Genomic DNA, 18,828 nt, shown 5'->3' on the forward strand with positions numbered 1-18,828 from the left:
GTAACTGGGATGACAGGTGCATATTTGAAAGATTCTTAAACAACCCAAGAGGCACACTTGCAGCGGAAGCGGAAGACTGACCTTTGAGAGTGGCCACAGCTTCTCCCACTTGTCGCAGGAGGAAAGCTCCATCCTCCACATCTTTCAGAGTCACCACTCGGCCAGCAGAAGAAGAGTCCTTCTTCAAATCCTCAACAAAGTCCTCCAGCTCACTGTGAGGGGGCAAATAGCAGAGGAACTGAGCATGGAGTGTCTCAGAAAGCACAGGTACAGAGGCAGGGTACTACCCATTTTCTGCTATGTCCCAGCCCCTCCTTAGGCTCCCATAGAGGTGGTGGGAGCACACTAGAAGGTAGTTTGCTTTGGAACATTGCATAGAGGTATAAGGCAGCTGAGGAGCGCTCTCCTGTGCTTGTCATTTGAGTCCCAGGTTGGCCAGGTGTGTGTGTGTGTGTGTGTGTGTGTGTGTGTGTGTGTGTGTGTGTGTGTGAGAAGAAAGTAGTGATAGACTAGAGATGGAGGAAGGAGGTGTGAAAAGGTAGTAGGAGCTGTAGTCCCTCCAGTACTGTAGTGACTGGAAATCAGACAACCAGGTTTCTCAACTTTGGTATCTGACATTTTGGACCATGTAATTTCTTTTTTAGTTATATCCCTGACCTCTGTCTATTAAGTGCCAATAGCAAACTACCAGTAATTTGTGACACATGTGAATATCCTTTGACACTGTCAAATGTCCTTGGGAGAAAGAAAAACTGCCCTCAAAATTCCCTAATAAATAACCTCTAGTATACATGATTATACTACCAATAATGATTGCTTCTCTTATGGCTATGCACTTAAGAGATCTGATTCCTGGTGTGGGCATGAGTGTGTGTGTGTGTGTGTGTATGTGTGTGTGTGCGTGAGTGTGTGTGTATACAGATGCTGACTCCAACAGAAGTAAGTTATAGTCTTCCACTTGAAACAACAAAAACAATCTGCCCACCCCATGTGCTTGTATCCTTTCAATTTGCCTACAACTTCAAGAAAAAGCTTTTCTTAAAGATTAGTGAGGACAGCATGCTGAGAAACACAGGACCACTAGGTGGCAGCAAGTGAATGACAACTGCTCCTCTTGGAGCCATCCCTAGTAAAGCGGGCAGAGGATGGCCATTGAGGAGGTGACATGGCTCCTTTCCTCTAGGTAAGTGAGGGAGGGAGGGGAGCTGCAAGAGGGAGTCCGGCAGGACAAAGTATCCATTCAGTAAGGACGAAGTCAAACACAACAAACGACCTCCTCTGAGCAGGAAGATGAAGTGGTTGGTGATACCAGACATTCTGATATAGAAATGATGGCCCATTAGGGCCAAAGGAGGACACCTTGGCTCCCGTGTCTGCATTTGTGAAACATGTCTGGTGTTGTGTGAGCATATCCACAGGACACATACAGTTGCTGCTGCTTGAGGTGAGACCTCTGAATATGATGCCCTCTGTGAGGGAAATTCTCTGATAGGGTAAGCACAGCCTACTGCATCCACTCTATTCCAGTTCCATCGACCACACATATGCTGGTCAGCATGCCGATACTCCTCCAGGAGATGTTACTTGACCCGAAGCCAATCCACCAACATAAAATCTCACTCAACTTTCTCTTACAGTCTGCCCTCTGTGCGTTAGAACCCTGCAACTGGAAGATCGTCAAACTCCACTTCCCTTGGCTGTGCAGCAGGGAACTTCTGCAGTGTTCTGTCGGTCCATGTGCTTGTGATGACCATCTATAGCACCTCTGATTCAAGAAGGCTTTACCGGCACAGTGGAGTGGCAGCACAAACAATTCTCCCGTAACAGAAGTACATTCTATCTATGTAGAAAAGCATGGAGGATCTTGACCCAAGATTCTCCTGCTCTTTTAAACCCCAATTTCACCTCTGTGTCCCCATGCGTGTACGACCTAAGCCTCACAGGTTCTATGACAGTAGTTCCTTTCTGGTGCTTAGAAGGAAAGGGAAAAGGGAGGGGCTGGGCAGAGAAGGGCAGTCAGTACATCCCCAGAGTCAGTCTCCACTCATCTCTCCTAACCTCTGTTCTCCTGCTATACGGTCCCACCAACTTATCCCAGTCCATGTCTGTTTAAAATAGAAGGGCATTTATGATATCATCAAAAGGATATATTTCATAACTTTTAAATTAGTGTTGTGTGTATATGTTATGGGACTGTGCGTGCAAGGGCACACGTGTGGAGGTCAGAGGATGCTTTTCTGGAATTGGTTCTCTTGTTCTACTGTGGGTCCCCATGATCTTCCAGTTTTGGCACGCACAGCCTAGACGGGTATCTAGCAAGTCTCCAAAGCAGGAGCATGGTGTGTGGACAGTGCCATGCAGATAGGTATGGCACGACTCAAACATGAGATGTCATTAGCATCTTGTACCCAATTCTCCTGCCAATGTCCCTGCCTCCCTAAGGATGTCCCATACTTGGTCAACAGATATGTTGCCATGGGGACTGTAGAATTTCCCAGTCCTTGATGGAGGGACACTTGGAATTGCAGACACCGGGGTTAGCAGAGCTCTGGCACACACAGTAGGGGCTCAATAAAGACAGGGAGAAAAATAGCAACTACGAAGAGCACCCTGTGAACAGGGCAGCTTTTGTCTTCAGGTGGCCTGCACTCACCGTAACTTCCTGACAATCCTCTCCTCTTCATGAAGGTACCTCTGTCTCTCCTGCTCCACCAGGGTGCGCTGGCGTTGCACTGGATCCTCCAGTCTCTTCATGGTCTCCTTCACTTTGCTACTGATTTCCAGCTCAGCCTTCTTCATCATGGCCCTCAGAATCTCCTGGTTCTGCAGCTGTTGAACAAAAGAAATCAGCTTCCATTGGCTCTGCCTGTCTGCCATCGTGAAGACTGAACGCCCTGCAGTCTTTTGAAGTGGGCTCAGAGAAAAAGCACAGCTGAATCTTTATTTTGGTAAGAAAGAGGAGAAAGCAAGGACTGTCTATAATGTCACTTCCTAAGGAACAGCTGAGCTGTATATATATATATATATATATATATATATAATCTTTTCTACCTGCTGGCTACTGTTTGACACACATGAGGCACAAACTCTGATGGACATAATTTTATAGAGGAGCCAAGAGCACTAGTGTTGGAATCCCTGTGGATCAGTCAACCCTCAGTCCTCAGCCCATTAGAGACGTGGGGTATACCACTTAGATTTTCATGCTCTCTGTTTCACTTTGATGAAGTGGAATCTGCTTTCCTTGCAGGACCACTCTGAGGCTCCTGTGAAAACTCAACTACCATTGGCTTGACAGGAATTTTTCAGAATGTCTTTTTAAAGTCAATCTTTCCTCTCAGGTTTGTTTGGCTCCATGTCTCAATACCATGGAATCATAGCACCTGACCATATGACACTCAGTATTGATGGTGACAATGATACTGAGTCCAGAGGAGACCAAGGCTCTTGGGAACTTACCATGTTCGCTGGATTTGACAGAGACTGCATGTGCATCTAAGCCCATAATTTCCATACAGTTTCCAGCACTCACTGGTTTTCCATCTCATGGAGCATACAGCATGCAAGTTTGAAGCTAGGCTTCATAAGACAATTGTCAACACTTGCATCCTTAGGGCAGAGCAATGATGGACTTTTATATGTCCATGAAGTGAACACTGTCCATCAATCTCAGTAGCAATGATTGCATTATAGTTATTACATTATCCCCCAAGTCCCCCAGAAACACCAGAGAACTTGAATTGTTTTCTGGATCCTTCTCCACTACAAGCTATCACCTGACAGGAGTGAGGAATCTGTTGTCATCTTCCCCATTATATCTTTACACTGAAAGGAAGTACAGTTTGACCATGGTATCACTTGTTCAAAGTCTTATTGTGATCTCCATTACCCAGGTAAGGAATAAGCTGGGTCACACGCAAAGGCACCATTGAGTTCCAATGTCAGTGCAAGATTCGGCATGGCGATTACAGACTAAAAAGACTATGGCCATGAATGTCACTAGTTTCCATGACTGTTAATAAGGACATGTGGTGACAGGACAGTGCTTTTGGCTGGTTGCGGGGATTTAGTGAGATAATTTAAAAAATGTTTAGGATAACGTCTGTGCAAACCTAACTCTGAGTACATACCAGCTACTGTTATCAGGGAGCAGAAACCTGGGGGTGGAATATCTGGGAGGGAGCCAAATAAAAGTGTGCCACTCTTGGTGACCTCTATGACTCACAGTCATGTTCCCAAAGCTTTGTTAATGTCCTTTATGTATAGCTCTGGCTTGTCCTTCCTTGAGACAGCCCTTCCTGGGTGTCTAGTCACTTCCCAGGTATGCCTCCTACACTCCCCATGCCCACATCAACATCCTTCAGTCTTTCTGATTTCCTGAGCTCCTTTCTGCCACAGTGACCTTGAACCTCCTGAAATGGTCTTCCTGTCTCCCTGTTAATTTCTGCTCTAGGAAGTGGATCCTACAACATCGCTCCAAAAATGAACGTAAGCAGCCATCTTGATAACAAAGAGCAACAGAAAAGCCAGAATTGTTTTCTAAGTGGTTGAATTAGGGAGTAACACCCCCCTACCCCCCATTCCCCACCCTGGCTCAGATGAGCCTTGTGCTCAGCCTGTGCTGCAGGAGCTGCAGCAGGTCTGTGGTCAATGAAACATAAACTATAACACTGCCTTCTAGGAAAAGCTGTGCTCTTATTCAGAGCTCTGCCTGAGATGGGGAGGTACAATGAGTGGAGATGGATATGTAAGACAGAGAAGTGCACAATTAAATAGTTGCAAAGGTTATAGCGCTTGTGGAAGGCCTCATCCTCCCTGGGAAGTGGATGGGGGTGGGGTGGGATGGGACTTAGTGGGCAACATGGGAGAGGAAACTAGACTATGTAAAATAGAATTGATTCTAAATCAAATAAATTAAAATAATAATTTTTAAAAAAAGGAAAAGAAAGAGGTCATTTTATCTTGACTCCCAAATGTCTCTTCTATCCAGACAAGAGTCTTGCTCTAGGAATACTTTCTGGCACATAATAACATTTCTGTCACAACTAAGGATATCTTGGAAGATGACAATTCCATGCAATAACTAAGGGAATTATTGTGCTACCAGAGTAGAAGAGGAATGGCTGTTCCTAAGTCCTAGGCTTTATTAGTCTCCTTGCCAGGCTTCCTGGGATTCAGCTGAGGGTACGGAGAGGAAACTTGTTACAGCACTGTGAGGAGCAATATTCCTGAAGGGAGAAATGCCAAACCCACATTCTCATCTATCCTGCCCTGTTACTGCCATTATCCCTGGCCATGAAAATGCCCTGGTTCATCCCAGCAGAGTGCCAAAGAAAAGTAGAAGGCAAGATTTTGATCTAGAGATAGGTCCTTAGTCATTCTCTGTATCAGAGAGCATGGGTAAAGTTTGAGGTTTGTAGGTTTGCCTTTCAGTTGATGAAAGAACATCAACTGTGTAAAGGGACAATATCAAACAGTAAGATATGTGTGCTCACACTAAGACACAGTTCCATAAGTCCACTGATGTAGTCACTAGGAAACACCACTAAAAAGAGACATTTCCTTGTCACTCTAAAAGTTTCCTTCACAATCCCTCAAGTTTGCAATCCTTAGTCCAGGGAATCACCCGTACTTCTGTTATTACAGAACAATTCCTCCTGTCCCAGAATATCACGCAAATGGAATCACACACTGTCTATTGTATCTGGCTTTTTTCATTCAGTTCTCCCAGCCCCAGTGCTGAAATGGAACTCAGGGCCTTGCATGTACTAGATAAGTGTTCTACCCCTGGGCTAAACTCCCAGCTCAGCCCAGAGCTTCTGAGATTGTTTATTTTATGGCCAAGTGACATTCCCTTGTATGGACATACTAGACAATTTATGTTTGGCTCGATACTGGTGATCTTGCTAAATTCACTTATTCCTAATGGCACTCTTTTAGATCCCTTTCAATTTCACACACACAATCATATTGTTTGCAAGGAGAGACATTTCCTTTGCTAGCTGTGGTGTGCTCCATAAGATATTCAGTACAGTGCTAAGTAGAAGCGAAAGTTGATTTCCTTCCACTTGGTTCTTGCTCTCACTGGGATCATGTGTGGTGTTTCACTAGCAATAAATACCATTCTTTTTGGGTCAAGGAAGGTTGTTTCTCTCTGGAGACTGCTGAGTGTTGGTGTCACTCATGGTGAATTCCAGCATGCTTCTCTAGTATTTACTGAGAGGATATGCTTTTTTTATTCTGTTGATGGGTTCAAACATGTCAGCTTATATTCCTATGCTAAAGGGCTCCAGTGTACTTGAGATCATTATCTTTTAATATATTACTGAACTTTGTTCAATATTTTAAGAGTTTGATACCTTTATTTTTGCAAAGGCTACTGGCCTGTGACTTTTGTTCTTAGGATATATCTGGTTAGTTTTTGTCAACTTCACACAGACTAGAGTCATTTGGGAAGAGTGAACTTCAATTGATTGGCCCGTGGGCAAGTCTGTGGGGCATTTTCTTGATTCATGATTGATGTGGGAGGGTCCAGCCCACCGTAAACAGTGTCACCACTGGGCTGGTGGTCCTTGGCTTGTAAGAAAGCAGGCTGAGCAAGCCATGGAGAGCAAGCCAATCAGCAGCGCCTGTCCACTGCCTTTGCTTCAGTTGCTGCTTTCTCTGACCTTCATGATGGACTGTGATTGGGGCATGTAAGCCAAATAAACCCTCTCCTCTCCAGACTGCTTCTGGACACTGTGTTTATCACAACAATAAAAAGCTAACTAGGACAGGGTAACACAGACTTCATAAAAAGAGTTGGGCAGTAAGTATCCTCCTAACATTTGTTTTTTCCTTTTGCATCTTTGAAGATGCCATTAAACTGTTTTTTTTTTTTTTTGACTTGTCTTGTTCCCGATGAGAAGTGAATATTAATCCTGACTTGTATTTCCTAGTATGAAATGCTTCTCCCCTTTCTGTCTGCCTTTTCTATTAATCCTTGTTTTCTATCAATTTGTTTACAACATCTATTGCTATGGTTCCCTTTTCCATTACTAGTCTGGATGTTTACTGTGCTATTTGGTCTGTGGGTGTATAACCTTCATCAAATTTGGAAAAATTGTACTCACTCTCTCTTGTGATAGTTTCTTTTCCCCCACTGACCCTTTAATACTGCTCCATGGGTCACTGGATTTTAGTGTAGAATCTTCTTAACTCTTGGATGGTTTCTATTGCTGTTTTCTATTGCTTTCGTTGGCCAGAGTTTCATCTTTCAAGTCTATATAGATACTCTATGCTTTTTTTTTTTTTTTTAACTTTCAAAATCTCTACTCTTAATCACATAGATTTGGTTCATGTTTTCTTCTAAATCCTTGAGAATAATTTGGATAGCTTTTTGAAGTCTTTCCTACTGATGTCATTATCTCTGTTACTTCTGATTGTCTTCTATTGGATGAGTTTTCATGGATCATATTTTTTTTTTTAACCATCATTCATTGTCTAGTCATTTTTGATTGGACACTAGGCATGTAGTATTAACTTTTATTGTTTTCCTTACAGATTTTGGGTATTCTCTGACAGGCTAGTTATGTGTGCTTAATTTTGTTGCTGAGAGGATTATTTTTAACCTTTTATAGGGAGAATTTAGGATAATCTTTACACTAGTACTTTAGTCCAAAGAATGGGATCTAGCCCTTTTCCAGTCTATACTTAATATCGAGGTACCCAACATGGCCTCTTCATTCTTGTTTCCAAAAACTTGAGTTGCTCTAGGCCTGGGTAGTCTCTAGGAAGATTTGGCTTGCTGGTTTACCCACATAGTCTTTATTTGGCCCAGAGGTGCGTTCATTGTTCACATACTTGGTTAATTACCCAATAGCTGGCCCTCAAATTAACACAGTCCTTTCTAGCAGAGACTTCTCTTTCTATTTGGCACTCCATCCCATGCTAACTCTTTCAGCTCTCTGAATCTTGATTTTTATCTCCTTAGCCCAGAAAGATGATCCCAGAACTGCTTGAGTTTCTGCATTTCATCTGGAAAGTACCTCCATGCAGATACATAGGTCAACCGTGAGAGTCTTCTCCTTTGCTCCATCCTTCTGAGCTACCCAGACCCTAATTTTCTGTTGTCCAGTGTCTGCAACTCATGTTCAATAGTTTCTAGTTCTCTAACTGTCAACAATGGGATGGTGAATGGAGTTTCAACTACTCCCACTTAGCTGGAAACACAATTTATTGAAAATGCCTTTGACGGTTTTATAAGCATGCTTAGAATGTTCTTGGACATTAAGTCTTAATTGGACCAAGTGAATTATCCATATCAACTTCATGAATATGTAGGAAACTGTTTAAATCTAACTACCTCAAAATAGCCCTGTACTCCTTAGCTCATCCCTGATGTGGTAGGTGAAACCAGCCTTGACAACATGACCAGCTGGCGAAATGGACCAGATGCTACCATCTACCCATAACACTGAGCAGTGGTTATACCACAAACCAGAGAGTTTGGGATTGAAAATCAGACCCTAGAATGACTCCTAATCACCTACATAACATCTCCCAAGGCTTCAGGGAACAAAAACAAACAATGCCTGGTCATGGACACATGTTATCTGGATGTTGTCTCAGCATCTTAGATAGTCTCTTGTCTGTAGATCTGACCAGGGCTTGGTAAATTATTCAGTAACTTAACTGTCAACCTCTGTATCAGTCCCATTTATCATTTCTGCCTGGGTGGAAAAACAGTCTGTTCTACAAGGACCAGATTTTGATGTGCTTTCCTCTGGCATACACATTCTCCTGACTATAATTTTGGACATCAGAAAATAAAAGACTCTAACATGAAAGATACATTAAGATAACTGTTGAATTACGTTAGGCCAGATCGTCGGGCTCTGTGAACTACAGTCTCCTCTTTAATGTTGATCCTCCCTCACCAGGAAAAAAAAAAAACAAAACAGCAGATTCAAAGAACCTTAAAAATGTAACTCTAAGTTCAGAATAACCTGATTTTTTTTTTTTTTTAAGAACAGGAAGCTGGATAAAGAGATGGGGGACTAAGTAAAAAAAAAAAAAAAAAGTGTGAATTGGAACAGTAGAATGTTTCCATTCTTTTGTTTTGGGTGAAATCCTGACTGTGGTCTCCACAGAACTAGTTTTCTTACAGAAATACATTTCTCTCCTCAACTCAGAGAGGAACAGAAATGTCGTCACCTCTGTGGGTCTGGAGTTCTTTCGGAAAGAAAAAACAAAATTCGATGCACTGGGACATTCTGCATATTCACCATCAGAAAAAAAATCAGATTTTTATTTATAAATCATATCAGGAAAAGAAATGGGTCATCATCCCTTTGAAGAGAACATTTGTTGAGTTACAATGTTCTTTAATTGTTGCCATCTTTGTGGACCCAGAGGTCACTTGGGAGTGACAACATAGCAGTGTCAATATTTCATCAGCTTGTGGCTTGTAGCAAATCTGATGAAGCACAGGAGGCAAAGCAGCTGAGCACAGTTTGGAGTGGTTTAAGTTAGCATCTCCTTCCGGGCTTACAGAGTGGTACTCATTCGCATCCACTACTGATCCTGGCTTATCTCTGAGACATCTCACTGGATTGAACATTCATAATACCTGAAAGCAATAATTCTAACTTGGAATATTCTAGAACCATTAGCCTACCTGCCAGTCTACACCAATGAAATGGGACTCCGTCAGAATGACTCGGTATATGTACTTTTCTGAGGGACCTGAGGTGACTAGAATGGGAAAAATGGGTGGAGCATGTCTTGTTTACTGATAACTCATATGAAATGGGAGACAGCGAATCGCACGTAGAGGGACATGGTTGTCTCAATAGCCTCACTGCATCATTTCCCCCATCTAACCACCCCTTGTATCTGCTTCATATTTTTATTCCCGAGAAGAATCTATCATTTCTGGAGATGAAATGTTCATATATGATGATCTGCTACAGTCTAGGGCTTTCCAGTGATTTAATTATCTAATTACTGGAGCAGGCTGCCAAATACAAAAGAGTTCATTTAGTTTCACTATTTTATAACACAGCTCAAAGAACATTGGAATTTCTAATTCAATTTTCCTTCTTTTCAGACTCTTCCAGCGAGTTCTGCATGTCTCTAATGATAACTCTATTACTGGACTCATAATCACTCTGGGGCTACATTTTCTATTAGGTATAGGATAATACAGGTACCCAAGGAGAGTCGGCGCTGCCACAGCTTAATTATCCTCAATTGTTCCTGTGTTAAATAGACTCCCTTGGCTGAAAAGACAGAAGTTCGTGGGGAATGAAAGCCTGGGACAGAAAGAATACAAAGATTGGTGTGGAGATGAAGTGACAGTGGCAACCAGGTTAAGAAACAAAGCGCTTATCTTCCCCTTGGAGCTGCTTTGGAAACTCCTAACACTTTTAAGCCCAATAGCATTTTGCTCATTTCCATTTATGCCCAGAGAGAACCAGTGAAATTGAAAAGTTATATAGGGATAAAGAAACCCATAGGACTACACTAGAACTGCTAAACCTTGGTCAAGAACATTCTTGTTAAGAAATTGACTGTGTTACACCATGCTGATGTAGGTCCAAGGGTTGACAGAGGTGGCAGGTGTTAAGAAATTTCTCTCAACCATCCCAGAACCAAACAATGTCATGCGCCACCTAAGGAGGTTGTAGGCATCTGGTCTGTGAACCTGTAAAGGTTCACACCCTTTGGGTGTGGCTTCAGGCACACAGAAGCAGGAAAATGGAAGCTTGAGGCATGGCTTTCCTTCCCTCTCTCTTTCTGGTGGGGGGGGGGGGAACCATTGCAACTTCGCCTTCAGGTGTGGCTTCAGTTACAGGTTCACAGACCAGATGCCTACAGGTGGTACCATAGCTCACATACCCAAAGTAACAAATATGTCTCAAATGCTTCTGGAATAGCTAAGACAACTGCTTGTGCTCATGACAAAGCAATGCTGGCTGAGACAATCCAGCCTCACAGAATACTCCAGTCAAGATTTAACAATTACCCTGATTTTCTTAAGGTTCCCCTAAAGAGACCAGTGCCCACAAATAACAGGAAATAGTCTAAAGAACTATACCCACATTCCCAAGAGATGAGATAAGGGTGGGTTTTGATTATTAAATGGATTATAAGTGTTTGCCATTATTTAGGGGAGTTGGTTACAAGTTGTTATTGCTCATGGTCAGAAAAAGAGCTAAACAAAGAGTTAAATCAAAGATCTCTTTCTAAGGGAAAATGGGGGATATGGTATAGAAATGACAACTAAATCTATTTTAATCCAAAAAACAACCATTAACTTAAAAATATTTTACACTGGTGTGGATTTTGGTTTATTGAAACAAATTTAAAGTTAATTTTGATCACTGTATGTATGTTTCTACTCTTGTTTGGGGTATTTATGTTTATGCAAATCATTTAAAAATGTATGTAAATTAAGAAATACAAATTCATAGTCATCTATTATAGTCAAACTTATAGTCATGCTGGGTCATACACAGATATATTTAGGTAGATTGATAAATGGTCTTTACACACTTCAAAGACTTATAGAATATGGCATTTAATATGCTTAATAACCTAAGGCTTTTCATGACAGTGAGACACGTCGGTTCCTGACAGCACCAATTTGCTTCAAAAGAAGACTATGGACATTGAAGAATTTCTTTATGAGAAAAAGTAGCCACTTGGGCAAAAAACACTGCACATGCCTCAACTGCTGGCTGTATAATGTACAAACAGGACCAGCAGCACACACACACACACACACACACACAAAGTGACTGCCAAACTTTGCCAAGACAAGGTAGAATACTCCCTCTGCTTCTCAGAAAAGTCTGCCAGATATATATACTAGGCCAAAGTTGGATGCCCCAATATTACAGAAGAATTTTGGGTGACTATCCAGGCAACCAGATGTCCCTATTTTTAGATAACACTACTCCCTTTGGGAGTCTTTGATGGAGTTAAAGACTAAATAATTAGGCTTAAAGTTTTCCAAAGGGAGTAGCTCTCCTCTAAAAACAGCAGGCGTTGAAAGGTTCTCTCTCTCATGTAAAGCACTTACTGTCAAGCGAAGTTGTCATCCACTGGCTATAGTTATAGTGGAAGGTTCTAGATCAGGCTTACATGTAGACAAGGAGCTGTGCTATTATGATCCTATGTGTGGAACCTTCAATTAACTCCTAGGGAGAGTAAGCCAGGGAGCCCAGGGAAGTACCAGCAGGACGGGGGCCATGGGGAGTGGGCAGAAAAGTCAGATGGAGAGCCACTAAGATAAGGGGACACATCTGCGAGAAGTACCTGAAGCTGCCTCATTTGCTGGAGCTGGAGCCTGAGTTCAGCCACGTTCCTTCTCATGTCAAGCAGGCTCATGTGAATGGCTGAGGCACCAGCAGGCAGGGGTTGGCTGGGAGGCAGTGGTGACTCCAAAGTGCCCAGATTCTTCCCAGCAGAAACATGGACCGTTCCTGTGAGGAAAAAAAATAACAGTCAGAAAACAGCAGAGGCCTTCGAATGCAGACTTGAGCTGTCCTCCACACAGAGGACTAAAAAACTAAGAAAAAAATCAGGAAGACAATAGGTCACTGAATGCTAAGAGTTGCAGTGTGTAAGGATCATGTTCTAGAAGCTTCACTGTTCATAGGATGGCAGAGCAGTATTTACAGCATGGTGCCATGTCAACAAGGCTAAGTGTTTATGCTGCTGCCAGGCCCTCTGTATCCATCTGTCTCCTCCTCTTTCTCCTTCTCCCTCATTCTTTCCCTCCCTCCCTCTCTCCCTCTCTATCCCCCTATGCTGTGGTTCCTCTACCTTTTTCTTTTTTCTCTAAATGCACAGGGTTTCATAGACAAAGTTAAAAAGTATATAGGACAAAATATTAACAACATTTCTGGCTCCTGATATTCCAATTATCTTATTGCTAAATTTTAAATGTTTAAAATCTGCACGATATATATGTATGTACGTACATATGTACGTATGTGTCATTCTGAAGTAGGAGGGAATTTAATTTCTGGGCCTTCATAGAGCATGCTGTGTGAGCATCCCCTGCTGGCTGGTGGACATGGTACAAGCTGGAGATGCAGACGGGAAACTAAAGAGGGTACACTTGGCTAAGTACTCACAGGCTTCTAAAACCGAAAGAAGCAAGATTTCTGTGAATTGTCACCCTTAGTAAGAAAACATGACTTTACTTAAAAATTCTTTAGGAAAGAAATTAAAACCAAAGGCAATGGAAAGAAACGTCTAGGCTGGGGATATAGCTCAGTGAAGTACTCTGAGGCCCTGGGCTCCACCTGTAGCACTAAAGGGGCTAAGGTAGAGAAGGAAAACTCAGTTATTCTCTGCTGCCACAGCCTCTGTCTTTGGTTCAACTTCAATAAGATTCATACATTTTGTGAGCCTGAGCTGAATCTTTACCAGGTGGTTTGGCCTTTTAAAGAGAGTGCAAAGATATAGAACAGCTCCCCCCCCCCAGAGTAAATGCTGAATCTCCCTCTCTCTCTCTCTCTCTCTCTCTCTCTCTCTCTCTCTCTCTCTCTCTCTCTCTCTCTCTCACACACACACACACACACACACAGAGCACTTGGGCTAATTCTCATGAACTTTAGTGGTTATTCACACCATCACCAGTCAGGGCTGGAGGAACTTACGCATGTCCCTGTCCCTTATGCACAGAACAAAGTCACCCCAAGAAAAGTCAATATTGCCATCTGTGCAGCTGTTGAAAAGACGGTTTTCCACTGTGAGGTACAAAGGAAAAGAACATCCAGTGACATCTTCTGCTACAGGAGCATGTTATAATTAACTTAGTGTCTTCCAAGGTCAGGTATTCTGATAGGGAACAACTACCAGTTCCAAGGTGCCGCTTTTGAATCAGACAGCTTATGCCTTGTGTGTAGGCAAAGATGCATGTGTACAGGCATGTGAACACTCCCCAATTACATCACATGTCATCTGTGTAGCACATGGAACCACCATGGTACCTCTCTGGTAAAAATGATACTGTAAAGCCTGTCTGTTCTGCTGGCTCCTCAGCAAAATGAAGGCCCATTCCTTCTACATAACCTGGGATCTTTGCATATTGTGGGGTACCGGCTTACCTCGCCATTCTTATTTATTTACTTTGTGTGTGTGTGTGTGTGTGTGTGTGTGTGTGTGTGTGTGTGTGTTCCTACCTCCCACCTTTTCAGTGGGTTCTGGGCTCACACTGGATTGGCAGATTTGCACAACAAGCACCTTTACCCTCAGAGACAACAGCAACAGGCTCCAGTCTCTACATTTTGTTACAGCTGAATGCTGACATTAGGTTTCAAAAATGTTCTTTTTAAAAAACCTGTCTCTTTATGGAATCTATATTATATAAGAATTCATCTATGCCAACAACGTCTGGGTTTCACTACATGTGGCTTTCAGTCCCAGCGATTCAGTAGAAATGGCTGTTCACGAAGGGACTAGGGATGACCACTCTCCAGGGAGCATGATTTCTTCTTTGTTGTCTGTCAGTCACTTCTTTACTTTCCTGTTACTTTGACATATCTCACCCTTGACTTCTTCCCTCTCTGCTGCTCCACCTTTATTAGACTCTAACTCCTCCCTCCAGTAACCTTTGAGCCCTGGGTGCCTGCTGTCCTAGGGCTGCTCTTTTCATTGTTCATGCTTCCAGGGACAATTCCATCCTCTTCCACACCTGTCCGGCTCGGCACACACCGTGCCCCTCCCCCCACCATGCACCTACAGTTATCTTCAGAGCCACATACCCAGCCCCAAGTCACTTCGGCCTTTCCTATAGGCAGATCCAATTCATTATTTCCTCTCACCTCCCCACAAGCTGCTTTCTGCCTCTAGCTATTTGATTTTAGCCAAGACCACTATTATGCATTTTAATACTTAGGCCAGAACCTGGAAGCCATTCTCATTATCTCTTTTTGCATGTATGATCTTGAGCAAATAAGTGCTTAACAGTGTTCTCTCTGTACTTGCTTAAATGGGTATTGGTGCTACCCTGTGGGCTAAAGAAGTCAACACCTGTAAGCTGTTTTGCCCAATGTCTGGTGAAGAGTGAACCTTACTGCCCTTGGGTGAATTCTCTGAGCAGAATGGTAGAAAGGATCATCTTCCCTAATTCCACCTAGAATTTTACCAGGGTAACCTAACAGCTAGCAAGCATCTACAGCAAGGGCCCTGAAATGCAGACTCTGGATGGGGGCTCTGAGGAGGTCCCCATTCACACTGGAGTCACAAGACCTGGAGTTGGTATGCCACACCCACAGATGGGTAGTCATATCCAGCCTAGTATAAAAGGAGACAACATATCGTTTGTCCCCAGAATCTTATTCCTTCCTGTGTACTGAGCCTACCCCAGGTCATTGATCTTGCTTAGTTTACATCTTAAAATCCTCATTATCATCGTGTGTGTGTGTGTGCGTGTGTGTGTGTGGTGCTCATGACATGGCACGGAGTTGCAGGCCAGAGCACAACTCTGGAGTCGGTTCCCCTCTTCTATCTTTCTGCAGATCCTGGGGACTGAGGTTGCCACTGGTCCTTGGTTAGTTAGATCTTAATATGAATCTTAACAAGTGTACATGTGATGTGACCTTAATATGCTGTGACAGAACTAACACTGGTGTGAGCTTTAGAAAGAATGACTGTCATTAGCTGGGGACTCTGAGCATTTTAACTTACTGTGGGTTTCTCTCCATAAGATACAGATAGCAACACTTTCCTCACAAACTGAGACAACAAACAACATAACACACATGGTATGCCTCAGAAGTGGGAGACACCTTCTGTTCCTTCATGTCGACAGTAATTACACATTTCTAATGTAACCAGGAAGTCTGGACTTCATTTGTGTTGCCCTTTGGCCAAAGGCGTTCCTTGGCTTCTATGTAAATCTGTCATTTGTCTACATACAGGGATTACACTGTTTTTCTTATAGTTTACTTCCTAGGATTATGGAAGAATTACTATATCTTTGCCCTGTACTGGCTGCTATGGCAACTAACCCCCTATGGGCAGTGTCTTGCCTTGGTACATTCATTAGAAAGAGAAAGGCCAAATGGGCAGAGACACAGGAGGGAAAAATCACTCACATTGCCAATGGCATTGCCTGTGCTTTCAGAAAACACGTGGCCACTACCATCTTCTGTCCCCCACAGTCACTGATCACACTTGGAAACATAGCCAAAGAAATTACACTTGTTTCTTTTTCCTTGCTCAATAGACATTTACAAAAATCTCAGAGTGATGAAATCAAACAACCTGTGTATTTTTCAAGGGACTCATGTATCATAACATGATAGGATGAGATCAATCAGGAGGTATGTGACTATATGTCACATGTGTGTGGATGTGTAGTTCAAATCCTTACCTGGAACAAGAAAATAAAAATGATATGTATTTCTTGGGGATCAACATTAATGGGTTAACACATGAACAGTGCCAGGCACACAGGAATCGCTCCCTAAATGTTTCCTTATTATTACCCTACAGAAACTGAGAAAGCAGCAAAGCCTACAAACCAGTATGTGTTCATTGAACAGAATGAAGTACGGAACACTCATCATTTCCAGAATGGATTCCTGAGGCAATGAAGGCTTTAGTGTCAGCCATTTAATTTTATCCCTTAAGGTCATAATAAATAAGAAAATGAGTGAATAAATATCCCCAAGCAACCGGCAATTGCTCTGAAGTCAAGTTTAGTGATTTCCACGGAAAAACTGTCTGGGTTCAGCCCAGGCCACTGACCAATTTCTAAGTTGATTGCTGGAGAAGCATCCCTCAGAACTGAGTGCTAAGTTTGCCCAGTCCAAGTGGAGCCAGGGTTAGGGGTGGGGTGTTAAACCTATGCCCCTAGCCCTATCCACATTCCTGTGCTGTAAAAAACTAGATGTGGTTTCCCCCAGATTAGGGGTTTCATACATCTAACTATTTGCTTCTGTAGAACCTCAGCATGTGAGTGAGCATGCTCCTGCCATGGTCTGTTTCTACCCCAGTGGGCAGGAAGACAGCATCTTCTTCAGGGAGGCCTGCCTGGGGACCAAAGGAGCAGACTGTCACCACATATATGTGGTGACACCAGGCAGTTATTCTGCCTGGAAGTCCTCCTTCCCTAAGTCACGTTCATTCTCTTTCCCAATCTAGACTTCTATAAGTGGCTCCTGCTTCCCATTCACCCTTGTCCATTCCCGTTATACCCAGGCGTATGCGGAATCTCCCAATGGCTTCACTTCACACTTCAGGGACCCCCACGTTGCCTCCACCTGGAAGGATCCTCTTCCTTTCCCTTCTCTGAGTTCTAGGTTCCCTTCATACTCCTCTATCACCTTCAATCCAAGCAAGTCCTGTTGCACAAAATTTACCACATAACTCTTGACACTCAATACACAGATATTTCAATTTTTCTGTGGATTTGAAGCTCTAGGCAGCAGCACCATGTTTCACGCTTACCACATCCACTCTGCACAGCAGTGCCTGGAACTAAAGAAGGTCATATGAGTGAGTGAATAAATGAACACTGAGGGCAGTGATTTCTGCACTGCAGGAGGCTGCAGTAGCTATGGAGTTCCTGAGGACGCCTTGGCATCATACCAATTGACTTAGAGAAACAATGAGTACTTGTAAAGCCAGCCAGAGCTGACTGAAACTCGCGGCCCTCCAGAGGTCCTGGGAACACTCACCTGCACCATCTGTTTGGTTCCTGTTGGCTGTGGCTTTCGTCATTTTCTCACTGAATAAAAGAAAAGGAGAGTCAACTTTACAGTTTTCAAGGTGCCACTGTCTTTCCCGGACCCTTCTATTCTTAAGAAGTAGCGGTGATGGACTAAGCAATGAAGGTGTTGGACATCAGTTCCATGATTGTCTGAGATGGAAGAGGCTTCCCAGGTGTGTACTGACACAGGCGGATGCAGCTGGGCACGCAGTGATTTTCACATGGTGGCGGATGTGGACACACATGGATGGTAGTAACAGGCACTACGCAGCAAGTGGTCCTTGAAGCCACATGCACTGGGAAGCCCTCTCACCTTTCTTGGGCCAAAGTGTTACCTTTGCCCAAGAATTACCAGATGAAAAACAAAACCAAAAGAACAACCCCCACACCATGATTAATAAAGATGAAAACGCCAGCCCTAAAGTGATCACGAAGAAACGAATTTCAGTGCATGAATGGCTGTAGTGATTGAGGAGAAGCAAGTTGGATTATGTTTTTTCGCTGCATGCCTTGCTTCTTTTTACCTAGACGCTTCTTTGCTACTACTTGCAATGGGCCCTTTAAAAAGTGCAGACTGAACAAGGCCAGTTAGACTGGCAATCTGCTTCTCCATGGCTTGCATCCTCTCTCTGCAAAACAAGAGAATTATTTGTTAAAGCTCTTTTGACTTTCAGAGGGGTTCTTCTAGGTGAATGATCCACCTGAGGGCTATAAACAGCACCACCCAACAGGCTGCCAACGTCTACCCAAACCCAGAGGTCTGAAGTTCCTTGGCAGAGGCCAAGATTTATTGATAAGAGTGGAGAAAGGAGACTGTGACCTCACAAAAGACAATGCACAGGCCAGCAGAGGCCTCCCAGAAAAAAGCATTTCCCTCAGATGTTCACACAGCATGTACTTTTCAGCCTTCTTGCATTGTTTTGTTGTTTACATTGAGGAGAGGAGACCTAAGTGGGACTGGTTATACTCTGGGCCAGGCCCTGCATTCATGCATGCCTCGAGGCTGTTCTTCACAGCTTGGAAGCTGCAGACTGGTTTTGGTGTCAATGATGGAGATATTTGTTTTAAGTGTAGTTATCCTTGTTTCATAGCCCAAGGGCAGACAAACAAGT

At 43.2% G+C, this 18,828-nt stretch overlaps 1 protein-coding gene across 10 annotated transcripts in view; it reads right to left on the reverse strand.

Moving 5' to 3' along the window:
* Kiaa1217 (KIAA1217 ortholog) overlaps nucleotides 1–18,828 on the reverse strand; it is a 488,613-nt gene that overhangs the window by 21,097 nt on the left and 448,688 nt on the right. For 8 of the 10 annotated variants that reach the window (XM_051205692.1, XM_051205695.1, XM_051205689.1 and 5 more), the window contains 5 exons: nucleotides 18,241–18,345; nucleotides 17,685–17,734; nucleotides 12,304–12,470; nucleotides 2,654–2,829; nucleotides 82–212 (listed from right to left, as the gene is read on the reverse strand). In XM_051205692.1, coding sequence (XP_051061649.1) covers nucleotides 82–212; nucleotides 2,654–2,829; nucleotides 12,304–12,470; nucleotides 17,685–17,734; nucleotides 18,241–18,345 — 629 coding nt within the window. The remainder of the gene's footprint in view (nucleotides 1–81; nucleotides 213–2,653; nucleotides 2,830–12,303; nucleotides 12,471–17,684; nucleotides 17,735–18,240; nucleotides 18,346–18,828) is intronic. The other 2 variants (XM_051205691.1, XM_051205690.1) reach the window with 1 other exon arrangement.

This window comes from Phodopus roborovskii, unplaced genomic scaffold, assembly GCF_943737965.1.
Source record: "Phodopus roborovskii unplaced genomic scaffold, PHOROB, whole genome shotgun sequence".
In the NCBI taxonomy this organism is placed as follows: Eukaryota; Metazoa; Chordata; class Mammalia; order Rodentia; family Cricetidae; genus Phodopus; species Phodopus roborovskii.